The sequence below is a fragment of the Mytilus galloprovincialis genome, chromosome 3, assembly GCF_965363235.1.
Source record: "Mytilus galloprovincialis chromosome 3, xbMytGall1.hap1.1, whole genome shotgun sequence".
Lineage (NCBI taxonomy): Eukaryota > Metazoa > Mollusca > Bivalvia > Mytilida > Mytilidae > Mytilus > Mytilus galloprovincialis.
The window spans coordinates 29647968-29669828 of record NC_134840.1 but is presented as its reverse complement, the minus strand read 5'-3'; the positions used below and the strand labels follow the sequence as shown (position 1 = coordinate 29669828).

The window sequence follows — 21861 nt, the reverse complement described above, 5'->3', positions numbered from 1 at the left end:
CAGAAGATTCCAAGCAACTTGGCTCAAAGATTTCCACTGGATGCGGTACTTGATATCCACAGACTCCGTTTTCTGTGCATATTGTTTCCTATTTACAAGTGTAGATGCATGCTAAGGAGAAATCGTTCTCATCTTCGGCGATAACCGATTGGAAGAATCTGCTATCCCTGGCTAGGTATCATGAAAGTCTGTCCCAACAAGGTCGCTGCTGATAACAGATATGGTTTAATGAAAATTTTCGAAGTCATACTTCTATGTGAACGACAAAACATACCAATAAGAGGTCATGTAGAGGAAAGAAGCAACTTTATTGCTATTCTACACGAAATAGCTAGAAGTGATAACAAGTTCTCAGGCTGGCTAGATTTTTGATTGTACACTACTACGTTAATTCAGGTGTTAATGTAAAATTATTCATAATTCTTCGAACTTTTCTTCATGAATATTATCATGATAAAAACCAGTAAATATATTTTTGTACACAAAATTATGCAACTAAAATGCTGAAAACCGTTTTCCGTCGGGGGTGAAGCCCCCCCCACCCCCCCCCCTGAACCCCTTAACAGGGCTTTGCCCTGGACCTGCTGGGGGCCTTGAGCGGCCCCAAGACCCCCTGCCGATTTGTGCCTAGAGTTGATTAGATACCTAGCTACGCCCCTGCAAACAATATATTGCATGAATTGAACTGAACTATACTAGTAATATATTTCCAGCAAGCAGAAGCAGACATTTCTAATACCTCTCCCCAGTTAACCGAGTTGAAGATTTTGAAACTACATATGCAAGCTTTAGGGAGTTGAGGATTTATCAAAACAGGTACATATTTGCTTATATTTCGGTATATATTGATATAGAAATAATTTAAGAAGATGTGGAATAATTGCCAATGCGACAACTCTAAACAAAACACCCAAATGACACAGACATTAACACTATAGGTCACCGCACGGTCTTCAACAACGAGTATATCCCAGACTGCATAGGTAGTCAGCTTTACAATGCCCTGAAATGACAAATGAAAAACAATTCAAACGAGAAAACCAACGCCCGGATTTATGTACAAAATAATAAACGAAAAAACAAATGTGATGTACAGCTTAAAACAACAAATACCACTGAATTACAGATTCCTGACTTTAGACAGGCACATACAGAATGTGGCGGTTAAACTTCTTCGAAGGTACCAACCCTCTCCTAACCTGGGACATTGATGTAGCAGTACAGTACAACAGGAAACACACACTATAAAAATAAGTTGAAAATGGCTTAACTCATTAGATGGGTAAAAGCAGAAATACTTCTAACAAAAACACGCGGAGGGTGCTTACATGATCCCCACAAAAAGACACTAAGTACAGCAAGATCTTTGAGTACTCGCAGTTACTGACAGCTGGTTCAAAGACAATAACAACTAATAAAAAAATCACGCATCCAAGACTTAAACATCAATCAGTAAACATCCAATGAATTTAGTGTAAATATGTCATAAACAGTCCGAGCCGCGAAAACATTGCGTAATGCCAAGATACAAGTGATAACAGTTTGTAAAGCCATGAATGTGCATAGTGATGTATAAAGAATTATATTTAGTTTGATCTTAATTTATTGTTTACAAAATCAATATTAATACCAATAAAAACAATATTCAGAGATCTAATTTAAGTGTTAAATGTGTTACTCTTTAGAATAGGTTTATAAAGCCTCGATCGCATGATAAGTTTACCCCGACCGTAATACTATCTTAATTTGCGGGCTCGGTAAACAACATATCCGTAAACAAATTACGATGTGCAATCCCGTTTGAATCCCCCTAATTCCGTTCTTTTCTTTATATTATTTTCGCATTTTTCTGCCTCCGTATTTTTAGAAATATTATCTGAATCTGAATCTGAAATAGTACGTTGCAGGGCCAGCTATATGGCATCAGTGCAAACACAACTTATTCAATATACAAAAAATAACTTGTATTTCCTTATTTCGATCATTTCCAAGTTTACTACCCTCAGCGGTCAACGATATACAGGCCTATACCATAGATGTAGTTTGAGAGCTGTGTTTAGAAAAAAAAACGGATTTTGGAAAAAAGGGGGAGGGCCGTAAACACAAGTAATATTCCCATCTTATGTTATCTGATGTTAACAAGAGTCATGACATTTACAGAGCAGGTCTATCAGTAGGTGAGTGATCTAGAGCTAACTGCCTAAGCAACTTGTTATAAAATATTTTTAAACCTAAAATAGTTTTCTAGTTTCACTTTCATTTCTGGTCCTGGTAAATATTTCGACTGTTTACCGGAGAAACCCGAACTGAAAAATATCGGTAATGATTGGTCAAATTCAATGCACAAGTTATGGCTTGTTTCGTTTTGAAGATGGCGGAAAACATGAACTAAACATAAACAAATAATTTTATCCTGGATGATCTACAGAGCGTATGTTTGCGGTATTTGTTGCTGTTATGTAAATACATAAATATATTCACTCGAAGAGGATCTTGAAAATTTTGTAAATTTGCACTTTTTAATTATAGCTATATTTAATATGTTTGTGCTAATAAATATTGTCTATTCACTATTGTCTATTTATAGTGTTTATATAAAAACAGCCTGATCTTGCAAATTGTTAAAAAATATATCCAGCTTTTCATTAGTAATCAATGTGCACAAGTACAAAAATACGTGTTTAAAAGGCAGTATTTGCATTAAAAAAAGATTTCAAAATATGATATTTTCCATAAAAAAAATTACATCATATATATACATGTTTTGTTACTGTTCATGATGAAATTTGAACAAACTATCCTTGAATAGATATATAATTGAAGATGTGGTATGAGGAATACTACAGGTCTGTTCGCCCTAGTACATGTTTGCCCTGATACTTGTTCGCCCAGGATCAGTATGCGCAAGTCATGGCAAAATATTCAATTTGTTGATTGTGGCCATTATCTGTTAGAAGAAGAAGTAGAAGTTGAATTTATGATCCAGGAAAATCTAAGTCATGTGATTTGTACAATCCACATTACAATCCGAATCATGATAACTTCGGGCAAATATTGGGGCTCAGTGTTGGTTCTATTCATGAGTCAGACTGCTTTATATCTGTCAATGAAATGAGTAAGCCAGGTACATGGTGTAGGTCTGAGATTTAAGTTTTTGCTTTTACATGTATATCATGTAATATCTTATAGTGTTATATTTGTTCATTTTCAGTAAAGTTCTGTTGAATATAAAAGATTGAAGAATGGCAGCTCCTGTGTTAATGACACTATTTACAGATGACGCTGTTGAAGTGAGATATTCAGACCAGTCATGTTTACAGCTCTCCCCTTGTGGTTCAACATTTGTCCATCATGAAAGTCCAGGACAGCTGATCCATCCTGCACATGGTAGGTATCGTGTTAGATGTAAAAGTAGCTTGCAATTGTTCAAAAAGGTTTCTTTGATAAATATGGTGTAGTCCATGATTAGGGTACATTCAGAAATTATTGCATGCATTAATTATTGTGATTTCAGGAAAATTTGCATCCAGGTACTCACACCACATCTTCCTATATCTATATGTATCAAATATCAGAATGGGAGTTTTTTTTTTGCGATCTTCACCTATTTGCAATATTCACATTAATAGTTCTAAGCCTCACAATAACTTCTGAATTTACAGTAATACATTTAAAGAAAGTATGACAACACCAAAAGTGTATCAGAATGAGAGGAAATGATCAGTAAGTATTTGGGATGATAAATATCCCTCTCCAGTTTCAATTGATATCCAATTATTATAACCTTGAATACAGATCATTATCACCTTGAATACAGATCATTATCACCTTGAATACAGATCATTATCATATATTTAGGCTAAATAACATATATTTTTTACTGTATGATAATTGCATTAAATTAATGTAAATTCCATATTTTTCGAATTGGTGCTTAGCGGGCTGATATGAAAAGTTTATCACATACTTCGATTGTTATCACATGCCTTTCCGTAACGTTATCGCATGTCATTCCGGTGATACTCGGCAAATTCCGTAAAATACACCTCAATGCTACGTTTTCTAAACTATGAAAATCATTACAAAGTGTGCAAAACAATTATTTGGATACTGGAAAGTATATAGTGTGTAAAATAATAATAAAAAAAACAAAACCAACAAGCATATTATTAAATAAAGGCATTTTTAAAAGTTTCAAAAATTTAGAAAGTTACTTTAAAAAAGTTGACTTTTCCAAAAAGTGTTCATTATGTATATTTTTGTCGATTCGTCCATATTAAAATATGTTTCTTCTCTGTTGAGGCATATGATCGAAAGATTTCATATCGAATGTACTACATGGGGTCCGACGTCTGTGAACTTTTCACTCTTTGAACTCCTATTTGGGAACCACGTAAAAGGATCAGTATATGAATTTTTTTTTTCTCCATTGTTGAAATATATGATAAAAAGATCATAACATGTCATTTTTCATATCGCATGTATTATCAGCCCTCTGTCAATATCAGCCCTCAAGCCATGCAGCTCTTGGGCTGATATTGAACCTAGGGCTGATAATACATGCGATATGAAAAATGCCATGTAATAATCTGATATTATCACCTTGAATACATATCATTATCACAATGAATAAACACTATGCAATGGACTTTATTGTTAATGTTTATTGAGACAGTCAATAAACATGATAAAGTTACTATTAAGATTCACTTATTGTTGTTCTTTGAATAAACTTAGTCTTCAAGGTTATCAATTTAACACTGTAAATATTTCTTTCAGTTGGTATGGTACTTACAATAATTATGTCATCAGAACATTAAAAAATAACGATTATACATGTATCTATTGCTATATAGGTATGAATATTAATCATAATAATGAATGAATGAACTCTTTATTTGCAAAGCAGTAGTCACAAGCTATGGCAACACAAACCTATTTACATTGGGACACATTTTTTTTTACTTAAATAAATTCTGTATGCTTTATGACATACATATTTACATTAAATTAACTTGATGTGGACTGATTCATATACATTATACCCAGCTTCCAAGTGGGACATTAAATAAACTACCACTTATCTAAATCTTTTGACCAAAAATTACAATTCAAGTTCGTTATTGATGGTGATGTCATGTACACAGGCACTTGTCTCAGAAAAAAAAATCCTATATACCTTAATATAACACCATGTTAAAGTAAGGTATATAGGGGGAAAAAATTCTAAGTCAAGTACCTGTGATTATGTACCGTTAAAGAGTAATGCACCCAAAACATACCTTCTTTTACACATCTTCACAAATTCTTTTGAAAATTAAATATATTATCATGTACCATAAAATATGTTTACTGTTTATAACTTATAAATGCCGCCATAGTTTAAGTTACCTTAAAAATTTGGTTTTCTTCTGAATGATAAAGTACAAAAATCTTGAAATGAGGAAAAAATGTCATCTTGGTCATTGACAGTAAAATAACAGGTTCTAGTATGATATTGATGGTTTTAACATTTTCCATTTAAAAGAGTTAGCCCCCTTATTTTCTGTTTGTTTGCTTATTCCTGGTTAAAAAATTAAAGTACTACTTGAATAAATCTAGTGAAGACAATTTCATGGATCAGAATATAGGCAAGTTTAATTTTGATGATTTTGACATTACTATTCTGCAGTTATGCCCAGAGATGGGTCTGATTACTTTCAATGTAATTGATTAAATTACAATTACTTTGTCATTTGTACGATTTTAAAAATTAAATTAATGATTCTGAAAGTGTCTGATTAAATTAATGATTACATTAGCAAAGTAATCATGATTACATCTGATTACAATGAGTTTTAAAAAAAAACCCACATTTTTAATGATATGAATGAATTAACATTTGATACAACTAAAGCACTTTTTTTTATTTGTTTTATATATTAGAAAATGATAACTTCAAACTTCATCTATTTAATAAACCACAAAAGTTCACAACATACATACATGAACATTGTGTCACTGGTTATGACCCATTACACTTTATCAGCATTGATCTCTGAATTACTTTGACTTCAATTGAATATGGCATTATAAAGAGTTTGTTGTTTGTCTTCTGACCTCTTTGAGACTTTATATGTATTTCAAGGTGCAGTTTATGGAAGTTAAAATAAGGATGAAATAAAGTTACTAGTTAAAAACTATGTAAAATTTTAATAGAATTGTTCAATCAGATTGTAAACCAAGTCCTATAAATCATTGCAATTTACATGTCCAGTTTAAGAAAATACAAAAATTTGCTTATCTTGAACAAGATATTTGTCCAACTTTTAATTTAGTTTGTGGTAGTTAGATAAATTTTCATGTGTCTGATTAATCTGTTATCATATACATTGTCCTACAGCTATACTCAATTGGAAATTGCAATAAAAACAAACCTTAATTGGTTTCCTACCTGTCAATTCAAAGTTGACAAAAATCACAATATTAACAAAAGACCATAATTCAGGATTAAAGAAAAGTATAATATTACTTGAATATAACAGTTATTATCAAATATATATATATATGTACATCTTTAAATTGTGAATATATGTACAATATCTTTTACTAAGGCCAGTACAATGTACAATATATTTTACTAATTGTATTATATGTCTCTTCTTAGGCTATAAATGATGACTTTTCAATACTGTAACAGTTTATTTTTTACTGAAGTATACAAATCAATTAACATGCTTTATAAAGTAAACCAAGCTATCTTAACGGTTTATTCCCGATTGTCCCACTTTTTAAAATTTTAGAGTTCTGATTGTCCCACATAAAAAGTTCTGATTGTCCCACATTATTTTATGAAGTAAAATGTTCTTAGATAAACAAGGTAACTGTTTGTTTGTTTTGCAAAATAAACAAGAATTATTATTGCACATAAAATATTAATTTTATAAAAGTATAAAATATCAATTTTATAAAAGTACAAAATATTAATTTCATAAAAGTACAAAATATTAATTTTAGAAAAGTATAAAATATTAATTTTATAAAGGTATAAAATATTAATTTTATAAAGGTATAAAATATTAATTTTATAAAGGTATAAAATATTAATTTTATAAAGGTATAAAATATTGATTTTACAAAAGTATATAAAAAAAAAGTCATCAGATAAAAACACTTTTAATATAAAACCAATATTATATCTCTGATTTATGAAATATATCTACAATGTTACGTTTAATATTTATAAAACAAATGTCAATACCATAATTTTAATAACATTTTCTTTGTAAAGTTTTTAAATAAATAAATAAATAATGCATGCAATTATAAACTCATTTACATTCTACCCTCTATCTGTGATCAGTATATCTAACAGTCAATTAATATGTTCCAGCATCTATATATGAAATTATTGATGGAGAAATGTTTTTATTAGTGCCTTTGCAATGTTACTAGGGATTTCAGAGGACATGTTAACAACATTCTCTGCGCTATTGATTAGACTGTTAAAAAATCACCTGAACCAACAACGTTCTTTATTGATAACGAAGCTGTTGTCTAGATTTTGACCAGTTTTGTCTTTTAAATAATCACTTTTAAAGATTATTTTACCAATATCCCTTTTGTCTTTGTCGACAAGACTCGTAACCAACTATATACAGAAGAATCAGACTTCAATAAAAAAATAAGAAGATGTGGTATGATTGCCAATGAGACAATTCTCCACCAGAGACCAAATGACACACAAATCAACAACTCAAAACAATTCCCAATTGTCCCACATTTAAACTTCCCAACTGTCCCACAAACATATTCCCGATTGTCCCACAAAATTTCGTTACTTTTTTACCTGTAATTTCAAAAAGTGGGACAATCGGGAAGACACCATCTTAACATGTAAATATTTATTAAATAAGAATAACAAAATTGTTCATTTATTGACCATAAACACAGTTTAAGATTTTTTTTCCATTGTAATCAGAATGTAATCAAAAAGTAATCAGGATTACAGGATATATTGAAAAGTAATTGATTAAATTAAATTACATGTGATCAGATTTTTGGCTGATTAATGATTACAATGATTACTTGAAAAATTGTAATCAATCACAGCTGATTAACGATTACAATTACAATTACCCCAAGTCTGGTTATGCCCCATATTTACATTAAAAAAAATCCTTAGCTGAAATGACTAGTTGAATAAGAAAAGTATTTTTTTGTTTCATAAAAAAAACATTATAATAAACCATACAAATCGTACTTGTAAATATTTTTTTTTCTTATTTAATATACTTTAAAGGTATGAAGACTATTGGTCAGAGATGTGAATTTGTAACAAGTGATTACAGAGAGAAAGTTTTACAGGCTTTAGACTTCAGGAATAGATTTGCTGAGAGACCATTTGTATGTCAATCCCTGATACAAGATGACCAGATCATGGTAATTTGGTTAATTCATTTTACACACAAGCATGACAAGGCCATGTTAGCTTATGTCACATTTTGCATAATTTGATGGTCACAACATTTGGGTTTTTGACACTAGTTCATGGTATCATCATGGGGAAGTCTTCCTTATAAATATTTTATAGTTTTTGTATAAAAATCTTCTTCTTTGAAACTACTTACCAATTTTGTACCAAATTTGGCCTGCATGGTCCTTAATGGTTTATGAATGATGAGAATGACAACTGTCAAATGCTCAACAAATAAAACAGATCAGTTTGTTTAATGAATAAAAATTCAATTGATTAAAAAACATTTTAATAGGCCAGTTGATACCATGATACCATATTAATAATTCTTTTAGAATTAAGGTAGATAAACTGTAGCTCCCATCACACATAAATAGAAATTGAAACAACTCATCTTTCTTTAGGATAATGATGGAGATAACTTGTCATTGCGCATGCATTGTCAAAATTTAATTTTCTTGTAAATGCCAAAGAAAAGATGCAGTTGAGACCTGTTTTCAATAATAATACCAGCTCTTCTTTCTTTATATGCTAGAATCCTATTCCTATCCAATATTTTACTTGAATGTATGTATGTCCCAAATACACAATGATTAATATCACCACAGCTCAAGTTTTGGTGGCATCACTTTATCTTTTCTGGAGTTATGTCCCTTTATGGAAATATTGCTGTATTTTTTGTTTCCATTCTCTTACTTTAGTTTTGCCTAAACAAATGTTATGAATGTATTAAATATGCAATGCTTATTACCCCAAAATTTAGTTCAAATTGGACTAAGGGTGGCACCACTTTTACTATTCCTGAGTTATGTCCCCTTATAATGTTATATGCAAGCGGCGACTTCATATGTGTCACATGGAAACATTCTCTATTTATTTATTTTACACTTTCAGGCTTTATATGCCAAAATAACAAATGTAGCATGGCCAAAGGGCACAGAACATTCTAATTTTGAATACATGATGGATGGAGGTGTGAGACTAATATCTGAAGATGAATATGCTAGCATCGTGTTGTCACCTCATAAACAAGACTTTACTGTATGTTATTTATGTGGTATAAGTCCTGATTCACCAAGGCAAAAGTTACACACTAATAAACATCAACAGACAAAATCAGCATCTATAGACTGTTTGAAGAAGTGTGAACTGGAGCCTGATAAATGCCATAATTTGGCAGAAGTGATGAAATATACTACACATTCTAAGAAAGGCATGATTCAAAGCACTGGAAGTCCTGATAGAACTGATATGTTAAGAAATGACTTGAATTTATCTCCAATTAGTTTAGCTAGTACTCAAATGAGTAGAGACTCATCTCCTATCAATGAGAGCAACACAGATATAAATAGATACTCAACGCCAACAAATATTGTTCAAAAACACACAGAAGTTCTTGAATCCTTAGATGGTTCATTTTTGCAATTTGCACCAAAAGCAAATATGAAATCAGAAACAGTTAAAAATATGAGTTGTGATTCAAAGGGAGATAATTTATCTACTAAATTGAAACATTCTAATCAACCAATCAATGGAAGACATGTACATTGGACATCTGCTGATTTAGGTGGATCAGATACAAGTCAAGCAGGAAGTATTGATGACCAATCAAATTCTCAGATATTATATACATGGATTTCAAGGCATTATTCTTGTGAAGAGTGTCCAGTTTCTTGGAATCATGTTTTGAATTTGGCAAGAGCAGTTATAGACAATAAGGATGAACTGGAGAAGTACTCTTGTAGGTTATACATGTTGAAGTTAGAATCATGTTTTTATTTCAAAAGTGCTTACAGATGAAAATTCGGTTGACCTTTAGATCAGATGATCTTTCATGTCTTTGATGACTAAAGATTTAATTGACACTGATTCACAAAATCTGTTTTTAAACATAATCTCATCAACTCTCTAAATATTAAATTAGCTTTATTATAAAATTTATTAATTGTACATTATTTAATTTGAAGCAACAACATCAGTTCATATAACACAAAGACCTAGAGGTATCCCAAAGATGATAACTCCAGGGAACTACTGTATGGCACCACTTCCTGTTTCTTTACCAATCACATGCCCAGGACAACATCTACACAAACAGTACACCAAATATGTACATGACAGTGACAGAGATATAATAGAAAATATTACTGCTCTAAGTAAAGGAAAGCTGAAGGTTGTGTTAATTGATGGCATAGTTTTCAGGTAAATTATACTTACAAAATCCACTGCTGCTCATAAAACCAGTTCCTTTTGTTTAAAAGGAACAAATGATTTAACTCACTGACATTGAAAGTTAACAAAGAAAACATTCATATCAAGTATAAATCATGATAATATTAAGATATTCACACTTTAGCTAGACATTTTATTAAAATCAGATCTTTCACTCACTTTGCTCTGTCATGTCTGTAGATTTGGTAGCCACTAGTTTAAGGATCTGAAGATATCACAAAAAGGGTCATGTTAGAATAACTTTTCAGTATGTCCTAAAACTTATTTGCCTTCAAAAGTTTTAATATGTTTTTCTATGAACTACAAATGTATTAAAATACTGTTATTTGTGTAATATTTCATCATCAATCTAGAAATTCTATGTTATTTTTCGACAAAATTCATTTATAATGTAACTGCTTTTTTAACCTTACAATTCATACAAGTTTCATTGTTTTATTCATTTTATATGTCATCAATTGTAAGTTGAGAAAACTTTTTGACCCCACCCATCTAATATCTATGATATAAAAAAAAATATTTTACTGATAGTCTAACATTTTTCTATAGAAAATGCTACTAGGCCAACTAAAATTAATTAGTAGATTTTCATCCAAATTTTTGAAAAAAAATGGGGCGGGTGGGAGGATTTTATTTTTTAAATTTTATTTCATATGAAACCTTCTGGTCACGGTTTATTCATATATGCAAGTGTAATAATAAGCTTATATCATGTAAATACATCCATAAGTTGTCTTGTATAAGACAGTAACAATCAAAACCAAGGAGTAACCAAAGACTCATAAAACCAAAAGACATTTACATCAACAGTTACAAATAATAAGTAGGAAACAACACGAACTCCACTAAAAACCAGGAGTGAAATCAGGTGCTCCGGAAGGGTAAGCATTTCCTGCACCGTATACGGCTCCCGTCATGTTATTTCTTTGTTCAGTTTGGTAATGATGGAAGGTTATTATGACTGAGGAAGAATATCACTGAGATATGATTTCTGACACACTTTTGTCATAATGGCCAATCAGCTCATGATGGCGACCATAAAATTGCTTGAGTGATGACTTTAATTTGATTGATTCATAGCCCTGTCTTATCAACTTTTGAGAAAACAGTATTCCTCGTTCAACAAATCAACGTACTTTGAGCTAGCTCTAGAGTAACGTATCAATTGAGACACATATACTCCATATGCTGGTGCCGCTTTTTCAAATTCGTAAATATATATCTCTGATTGGCAATCACTGTTATTCATGTAATTGCCGCTTTAGATACCTATTTTATAGTAAACAGCAGAAATGAGGAGAAATGCTCTCTTCAGTTGGACTACCTCCATCAATGTATTTTGCTTTCTACGCAATGTTTTGTTGTCCTAATAAAATGAAGCAAATGCATTGGTATGCAACACGAGTACGATAAGTACAGAATAAAATGAAAACTTAAACAGTGTTGAAATAATAGGGTTGGTCCTTAGTATGCAAGATGCAAATATAATTACAATGTAAAACATAAAGTTGTTTAATGACTCTATCGTGGGTATTGTGACAGAGGATGTTTGCTGTTTTTCTACAAAAAACGAAAGGCATGGCTAAATCTAAATCTAAGAGCTTGCTATAAATTAATAAATAAAAAATGCGTATGTTTGTCGATTTTCTGAACTCAATATACCGTCACCAATCTAAAAAGTTCATGCTTTTGTCAATTTCTTTATTCCAGTCAAATGTGTTCCACGATTCTTACGCTTTTGGGTTTCATTCACAGTTCAAATTTCTTGACACAAAGTCATTGTATAAATAAAATAAATCCAAGGTGTTTTATTCACAAACATTTGTGTCATTTGTGACATACGGCGATTTGCGTTTTTTGGACACAGCATATTACTCGTAAGGGAGCTACCATTTGATTTTTATGGGGGGGCTAGGATGAAAAATTTTGTCCTGCATTTTTTTTTAGTTGTAATCTCTGTCCTGCCTTTTTATTTTTCACTCTATTCGGTCCTGCCTTTTTTTTTTATTAGTTTATCCTGACTTTTTTTACCTAAATTGTCATCCTGCCTTTTTTTTTGGCAAAGTGTCTCATCCTGCCTTTTTTTTTTACTCAAAACTCCTGTCCTGCCCATTTTTTTCAAATTTCATCCTAGCCCCCCCATAAAAATCAAATGGTAGCTCCCTAACCCGAATATTTCATGCCCTTCTCGTAATCAATCTCTATTCTCGGTAAATGATGTTGTCATCATAGATCAGAATATATCGACTTAATGATTTTAGTAAGAATACTCTGAGAAATTTTAAAACAGGAAGTTTTACATGAAGCGAAATTATCGACGGTTACCGGTAACGGAAATGAACAAAATCCGGAAATCATAATTTTTTCAAAAATAAGAAAAATCGGGGCGGGAAGATTTCAGAGGGGCGGGCGGGGATGAAAATCTATCAATTAATTTTAATTGGCCCTACCTACAAATTTGATAAAGTTGAAATTATAAGTTGATGTTGATTTTTTTTAAATTAGGCATGCATGCTGATTTATTTAATATCTCAACACCTTTTGGAGGATTATCAGCCTACTGTAGGTGGATGGAGCTTGTTCTATGTTGAAAGTCACATAAACTTATTGGTGGTAATTCTTGGCTCATATGGGGCTTGCTTTTTAAAGACTTCAATATCAGTATCTCTATATAAATTTGTAGAACTTGATATTTTTAAGATTTCCCATACTCTATACGCATTTTTGTTTGAACTCAAATATTTATGTGACAAATATTTATATGACATCATTGAAAACGTCTCTTTTGTATTAATTACAGAATAGTTCGATTGGCATCAACCAAATTTGTAGAGATTTACCCTGGAGATGGTAGTGTTATACTCTCCCAAGGATTGAGTGGACATTTTTACCGACATATTATTCCAAAGGGTGAACAGGTAAGTAAGTCACATGGTGTTCTACATGTATAAAAAAAGACCTTCAGGATACTTTTTTGGATTCGAGCGTCACTGATGAGTCTTTTGTAGATGATTTTGGCTAATTTGCTCTTTACCAAGATTTATGCCTTGATGTCCTTGGCTTGTATTCCTATCTGCTGTAAACAAAAATTAAGAAAAAATTGGTTTGACAAGTATTTGAATGTGGACAATCTTTTGAATCTTTTACATTTATTTTATAATTTCCAATGATTGCGTAGTGAATGGACATCCTTAATCAAATCTACCTTTCTTGGGCACTTTGAGTTTTTCCATCATAACTTTAGCAGAAATTGATAGGGGTTTCCATATAGAAGTTGTCTGTGTGTGTGTATTATTGGTGTATTTTTGTCATGCCAGACACTACTAGTCATTGTTTTAGGAATACTATTCTCTCCTCCTAGGTCTCTTGCCAGGCTGTGCCTAAAGACTGAATCAACAGTGTTCCTGGTATGGATCTAATTCTCATCTGTTTTACTTTTTCTTTCCAAAATGAGATGCTATTTTACCCTGCACTTGTCCTTTATATATGAGTGAAAAGAGAAGTTGTACATAATATGTGAATATATTTATAACAGATAGATGAAAGAACATATTCTATAAAGACATTGCCTCCAACATCAAGATCAGCCCCATACAGTATTGAAAAGTTAATAAAGAGAGCAAGCAGGTCAGTACTATAACAAATGATGGCTTATTAATTACATTACAGAACAGTGAAAAATGTTAAAAACTCTTTGACAAGTTATTTCCTTATATATCATTCAGACCTTGTGTGAAATACTACCAATTTATTCATCTGTTAATTAATATTTTTAGATATATATTTTAGGGAAGTATGATGAAAAATCTTATAACTTAAAAATATTCACTATGATTGTTTTTGAGAAAAATAAGGGTTTCTTAATATTATTGACAAATATCTGATAAAATTGAAAATTTCGTAATTTCGTATTTCCAACACTACAATATTTATACATTTAATAATAGTTCTACTTAGAGCTTACCTCAGATAATTGTTGGGAAAATGAAACCACTATTTATAGACATGCAAGACATGCACAAAAAACTTTTATTTTAAGTCTAACATCTCTAAGTTGTATGCAAACGCTAACAAAATTCTGTGACATTACCCATTTACTTTACCTTGATGACCCAAAATGCCTTGAGTTGTTAAGATAAAATTTTACATTAAGTATTACCAAATTTCATGTTTTGTTTCTTTATGTTCATGATGTTTTCAAGACTTGTGTTATATTTTTGTAGGTTCTTACTACAGACTAACCAAGAAGACAAGACATTAACAAACAAAAGTGTATGCTGTTGGAAAGTATGTATCTTTTAAAAACTTAAATTTTTCATCCATGCTAGACAGAACTCATAATTTCCCTATAACAAATAGAATGTATATAATTACAAATCAAATTTACAAGAAAATAAAGTTTCATAGTGAAGCCAGAAAGAATGACTGATTACTACATTATGAAACTGTCAGTAACAGATGACTGTGGATTCAAGTAATTTCATGGGTACCAATTTTCATCGATTGAGGAAAAATTGTATTTTCCTGTATACTATGGATATACTAATTTTCCAGGATTTCGTGGGTACAAGTGAACCAAGAAATTAAATGTTCAAATAATAATGAATCCATAGTTGTAAATCTACAATTTAGAAAAAAACCTACTCAACTCAAGGATAAAGAATTTTTGGCAAGTCTATTGTGAAACATTTTGTAAAATCTAGGAACTGCTTTTACTTCTGGAGCACATGCTTAAGCTCACATGGCCAGAAGGGGCCTTGTGAGTTTATACCATATAACTTGCATCTGTCATTGTAACATAGAAAACAATCATCCCTGGATAGCCTGGAGTAACTAGTTTATAATTTTGTCTGATAATCCTTCAAGCCAGTCCACGTGCCACCAATGTTATGAATAAAAAATTGTTATCTAAGACTACACTCAAATCACTGTCATTTTTTCCAGTATAAGAACAACATTTTGATGGAACCTTTAGCATCCAGTCTTCTAGAAGAGGTTAGTGTACCTGGTCATGGGCGATTCTCTGCATTCTCCAATGGACATGTCAGAATATTGTTTGAAGACCGGACGTCATTAGATATGTCATGTGACTTCACAAAGAGAATAGTAGGATGTATAGAACACAGCAGTGATGCTGAAGAGGTAGGCCAAATTTTGTTTGCAGGATAATTTTTAAAATGAATATATTCTGGCCTGGTAAAAACTGAAAATATCCTTTGCCCAGCACAGAATCAAAATTTATATTTTACCCATCAAAATGCAAAATATAAATGTGTACAAATTATAATGAAGACTAGAAATGAATTTTCCATAAAAAAAAATTAAATTTAAATTTAGAATAATATATCATCATGGTGTTTTAGGACATTAAAGATCATCAGATTGATACTTACATTTAGTTAAGAAATGAGGTATGTACAGGAAGATCCATTCAAACTAGCTTAAGTAGGTAAAAGGCTCCGTGTTGAAGACCATATTTTGACCTATAATGGTTTACTTTTACAAATTGTGACTTGGATGAAGAGTTGTCTCATTGGCACTCATGCCACATCTTCTTATACCTATAAAGCTTGATATGTCTTTTTATTTTGTGGTAGTCTTATGGAATATCTTTGATAAAAGGCAACTATCGCAACTTTTGAACATTGGTTTTATTATTGTCAATTTTAAAACTGTGTTTGAATCAATAATAAAATAGACATATTATAGAATCCTAACATAACTGCATGTCAGTTTTAAAAGTTAGTTATTAGAAACAAATTGAAACTAAGTAAATTTTACACAATCTTAATTTGTTACATTGCAAAAAGTTATACATATGCTTTAATGATATAATCCTGTACTTCAGGAGATCTCAATACTGTTTTGATATTTTAATTTTTATTTTAAGAAATGATCAGACAATAAACCTTTATCTAAAGTATAGCAACTGACTTTTCTAGTTTTATTTCAAGATAGGAGTGTTGCTGTAACTTCTATATTCATTTGACATTGATTTCAGAAAGCCATTTTACAGCAACAGCTTGAACAGCAAAGTAGCCTTGAGTGTAGAGGTAAACAGGGATTATGTAAACTACTGTTGACCAATGGTCAGTACCAGATAGTGGACAGTAAACAGCCTGGCATTTATAGCAAGTAAGCATCATTATGATCCCAAAATTAAGCTTTGTTAGCAAGCTTAAATATGTTGGTTCAGTGATCGGGAAGGAGGTGCGCCCTGCACCTATAGCGCATATCGACCAGAATTGGCACATATAAAGTGACAAATGTAAGCGCCCACGTGGCGCACAATATTTTTCACTTCTTTTCGAGACGTTTATTTATCGTCATGGATTTCCGATACTGTTCTGTGCCGCCATGTGTATGGACTGTATGTACACAACTGTGTAATGTTCCTCCAATGCTAGGAGCACCTATATATTTTTGGGACGTCTCAGGTGATTTCGTATGGTAATAATAGAACCATGCGGTATATCTGATTACCCAAAAAACGTAATTGACCATAATTCATGATATCATTTTTTATAAACTACTTTAAATTTATGAAATTTGGCTAGTACAGACGTAATTTATCTCTATTTATTATCTTTTAAGTCAGTTTAGCTTGGTATTATTTCAATTGAAAAACCTCAAAGCATTTTTATCAATACTAGAACACACCCGCGAAATCGCGGGCATTCAGAGCGTATACGTAGTTTAAAGTATCAGTATGTAAAGTGTTGTTGGAAGAATTTTGTTAAATACAGAATGACTGGAGAATTTCAGCAAAAGTATCATAAGTCATAGGTTATTGGGGACAGGAAAATGTTTTTTTTACCCTCCACCTTTATTTCCAAAGTTCCCAATTTTTGGTTTTCTATCAATTTCAATATGAACATACATTTAGTATGTTATGAACATTTATTTAAGTAAGGAGCCTGTAATTCAGTGCATGGTTGTCGTTTGTTTATGTGTTACATATTTGTTTTTCATTCATTTTTTGTACATAAATAAGGCCGCTAGTTTTCTCGTTTGCATTGTTTTACATTGTCATTTCGGGGCCATTTGAAGCTGAGTATGCGGTATGGGCTTTGCTCTTTGTTGAAGGCCGTACGGTAACCTATAATTGTTAATTTCTGTGTCATTTTGGTCTCTTGTGGAGAGTTGCCTCAACATGGCAATCATACCACATCTTCTTTTTTTTTTTTGTAATCAATGAATTTTGTAAAAGATTTAAATGACTGGAGAATTTCAGAAAAAGTATCAAAAGTTCACATGAATAATTTTAGCGCTTATCTGTATATTATGAACATTCATTACTATATAAATAAAGCGTATTTACTTTCAATTCTAAGTTTACTAATCGATCCATGGTGATCATTGATATAGTATACAGACCCTCTCTATTTAATAAACTCTGTGACTTCCGTGGATAGTAAACTTGAAAATGATAGCAGATAAAATTCTGAAAATACACTTTATTCGTAGTATATGTATGTTCAAAGTATACAGAAAAACGCAAACCGGAAGTCTAATCTGACTTAAAATTTCGTACAATGACGGGACAATACCCGGATGCCTTTTTTCTCGTTTTTCTCCTAAAATAACTCAATCTGAATAATCATATGAATGGATGACAAATGCGACTATGCACTGTACCTATAAGACACAGAGGCGTGTTGATTAATTTATTGTGGAAAGAAGAGAAGCGACACCAAAAATGAGGTCTTCTTGTTTAAAAGTATAGATAGTTTTTGTCTCCATAAAAGGCACTTAACTGTCCTTGTCATTTTTTGGTCTTTGTCTTGTTTTGACATTTTGTAAACATGCCTTCAGCGAATTGTTGTTTAGTTCTTTTTTAAACTTTAAAATTATTGTTTTGTTCTTCTGATAATGGAAAGAAGGGATCCAAAAGAAGATAAAGAAAGAAATGATGAAGCATAAAATGACACTGTTTTAACTGTGTTAATGATTTTTGTTATACACTTTAAGGTATACTGATGCTGCTTTAGAATGGGCTGCATGGGTAAACAGCTCCCCTACACAGAGAAAGATATTCTATCAGAATTGGAACCAGCCAGATGATGCTGCATTGTAAGTAACTTCTCCTGTATAAAGACATGATAGAGGGTCTGTCCAAATAGGCAGTAACTGTGTACATGTGTGTATCTATTTCTTCCTGAATATCAATTATTCATTGTCTTCACACAACTATTTTCTTAGCTCTTTAAATTTCTGATTAACCTCTTACAATATGAGAATATGTTATGAGCACAAGTATAATTATATTTCATAGTTCATCTAAAGCTTTTTTTTCACTGGAAATATATAATTTCCAGACAAGCGTCAATGACAATAACAAGTGCCATTTTAGTAGTTGCGTCAAAGAACACCCAACTATTTATTTTCTGAATTCAAAATCTGGCGGTCAATATTAAAAAAATGATATAGTTACCTCAAATAGTGTCTTTCCTGTGAATTCTGCATTTATATTGAAAACAATGTTACACAATAAATGTATAAAAGACAGTTATATTGTACAATGTGTTTTTTTCAGAATGATTACCAAGGAACTACAGAAAATAAAGTGTTTTAATTGTATCCTTTATGTATTTGATAAATGAACAAAACAGAAGCAGTTATTTTGTAAAAACAATCCCAGAACAAGGGAAAATGGGCGTATCTATTTTTCCAGATAATGGGTTAGCAACATTGGGCTATTGTTTTTTATAATGATGTGTCATTAGCCAATCGAAATTGGAGATATATAATAAATTGGGGATAACAATTATATCTGCAGTGTTTTAAATCCTTGTAAACGTTTAAAAACAAATATAACAAAATGTGATATGATTGCCATTTAAAATACAATTATATTGTTATTTAAAATCTATGAAAGGTTAATAAAATACAAAAATAAGAAAATATGATATGGTCACCTATCTACAAGATTTTGATTTTGACTCCATTTTCATGTTTCTTTGATTAGAGTTTTCCTAATACATGTAATAAGAGCTTGATATCAAAGACTCTCAACATATAGTTAAAACACTACCACTTCAACAGGCAAGATATTTAGGCATTTATACATACAATTTTTTCCTTCACTCTCCAAGACCTCGCGGACAATTCTTTGGCAAACTCTGGTATGGAGCAGCAGAAAGATGCAAGACTTTCAGAAATGCAAGAACCTTTTGCAGGAAATCACCAGCTTGAACAATGTGGACATGAAGCTTTAGGAAAGACTCAAAATTGTTCTAGTCAAAAATACAGTACAGGAGGTGATCTTTTCAACAGTGATGAAGCACGAATTCTTAAGACTAAACATTATGGGCATAGAGATGATCCATCTAAAGAGTTAGAGATAATTAGAGGCTTCAATTCTGTTAGAGAAGCTTTATTAAGGACATCTAGTGCTATCAAAGACATTGATGAAATTATAGAGAAGAAAGGGGTCAAATCTTGATAATGCAATACATTCTTCTGGCTCAAAAGCCAGGTTGAAAACAGTGAAATGATCATGTTAAGCATCATTTTGCGACATGCAAGAGGAAAACATTTAGCCAACCTTTTGAAATTAATTGCTTGTTTATGTCAGAATGAATGGACAAAGAAAATTTGTTTATGTTATTTAAGCAGAATTTATTGAAGAATCTTATTTATACAAATTATGCAAGTTATGTTTGATTAAAAAAATTCAAATTAAAAGAATTGCTTTATATTTTCATTATTTCCTGCTTATGGAGTTTTATTTAGTGCTAATAATATACTGCTTAGATTGGTATTTCATCTTAATTTGTAAGGATGGGGTATACTTGGTTACCCCAGGAATTTTTGTTGTATATTTCGCAGGTATTACAAATTAGAACTATTTGAAATTTGTTGACAAGCTTGATGTAAGCTGCTATACCAGGTGATGCATTCACATTCATTTCATTAACTTTCTTCTATATTCTTATACATTATGGCCATAATTATATAAAATTTGGTAACATTTTATCAGGAACTCAGAATCAGAGTCTGTAAATTTGTCAGACTGCATGTGAGCATACTTTACTATATGGTGCAGTTTTTACAGGTTCACATTCAGTTTGTGTTTATACATATAATAAATATTTTCTTACAAAAATGGCCATGAATGAAAATTTGTTGCATTTTCGCATTTCCTTCGAGAACTTTAAATAAAAGCTTCTTGGTATTTGGTATCAAGCTTCTTGTAAGTATTTTCACATCCGGCGCTAACAGACTTCCTGTTTTGAAATACTTATATAAGGGGTAGCATTAGTGAACTTGTTAAAATTAGCTTTATTTTGACAAAAAAACTTGTAATGAGCACAGTAATCATCCACTATACATTTTTGTTTTACCCTTGCCGTGGTAGTATAATGTATTGCTGGCATCATAGTAGTCACAGATGGTACCAATTGCCCAGTAAACAGTGCTTCTACTGTACATTAGCCTGTTTTAAATGATACTTTCATACAAAGTTTGTATCCGAATATCAAGTTGGTAGAGTTATGCAATTGAGCAAACGCTAGGGTTTCAACTCACTGATGTGAAATATTCAAACACATAATAATCCAAGGGAAAACTTGTCAACAAAGAAAAGGCAATCTCCTTAAGATTTTGTCCTATGGATCTTAAGAACACGTGTAAGATAATGCCATTATGTGCCTTGCATCGCCATCTATTAATAGTAAACTTTAGAAAAAGGGGTTCTCATAAAGTATTGGGACATTTATAAAATCCTCTGTAATGGATATGAATAAAGAGAAATGTGTGGCATACATCAATAACACTGTTAACCACTGACCAAAAGATGCATTTTTCAGAGTGATTCTATACAATGTACTGAATGATCTGCTAACCCTTTCAGATCTATTGAGATCACCAAAGTTTTTGATGGGGTTCGTGTTGTTCTGTCTAGTATTCAAGGTTGTGTTTTGTATATTGTTGTTAGTTTAATGGTCATTTTTCGTTTTTTGCCACGGCATTTACAGTTTGTTTCATTTACGAGTTAGAATATTATGGTATCTTTCGCCTCTCTTTAAGCTCTTAATCTAAACATTATCAGAAAGTTGTGAATCAACGTAACACAAACTAACAATAATGAGGTCTGCCATCAACACCAATTCTCTAGGTACATACGATGATGCTGACTAACAGCATGGCTGTCCGTATTATAAATCCGAGCT

At 31.5% G+C, this 21861-nt stretch overlaps 1 protein-coding gene across 4 annotated transcripts; it reads left to right on the top strand.

Annotated features, from left to right (window-relative positions):
- The first annotated feature begins 2357 nt into the window (after window positions 1-2357).
- On the top strand, window positions 2358-20377 carry LOC143067650 (uncharacterized protein C5orf34 homolog). Of its 4 annotated transcripts, none has more exons than XM_076241077.1 (13): window positions 2358-2431; window positions 3212-3387; window positions 8282-8421; window positions 9350-10196; window positions 10423-10657; window positions 13488-13605; window positions 14223-14314; window positions 14911-14974; window positions 15632-15829; window positions 16689-16822; window positions 18659-18760; window positions 19224-19264; window positions 19783-20377. In XM_076241077.1, exons 2-13 carry the CDS (start codon window positions 3243-3245, stop codon window positions 20130-20132), a joined length of 2466 nt encoding a protein of 821 aa, XP_076097192.1. In that variant the 5' UTR covers window positions 2358-2431; window positions 3212-3242; the 3' UTR covers window positions 20133-20377. The 4 variants fall into 4 exon arrangements, with proteins under 4 accessions (XP_076097192.1, XP_076097190.1, XP_076097189.1 ...); XM_076241075.1 differs by having other exon boundaries at window positions 2371-2459; XM_076241074.1 differs by having other exon boundaries at window positions 2371-2504.
- Window positions 20378-21861: the final 1484 nt, after the last annotated feature.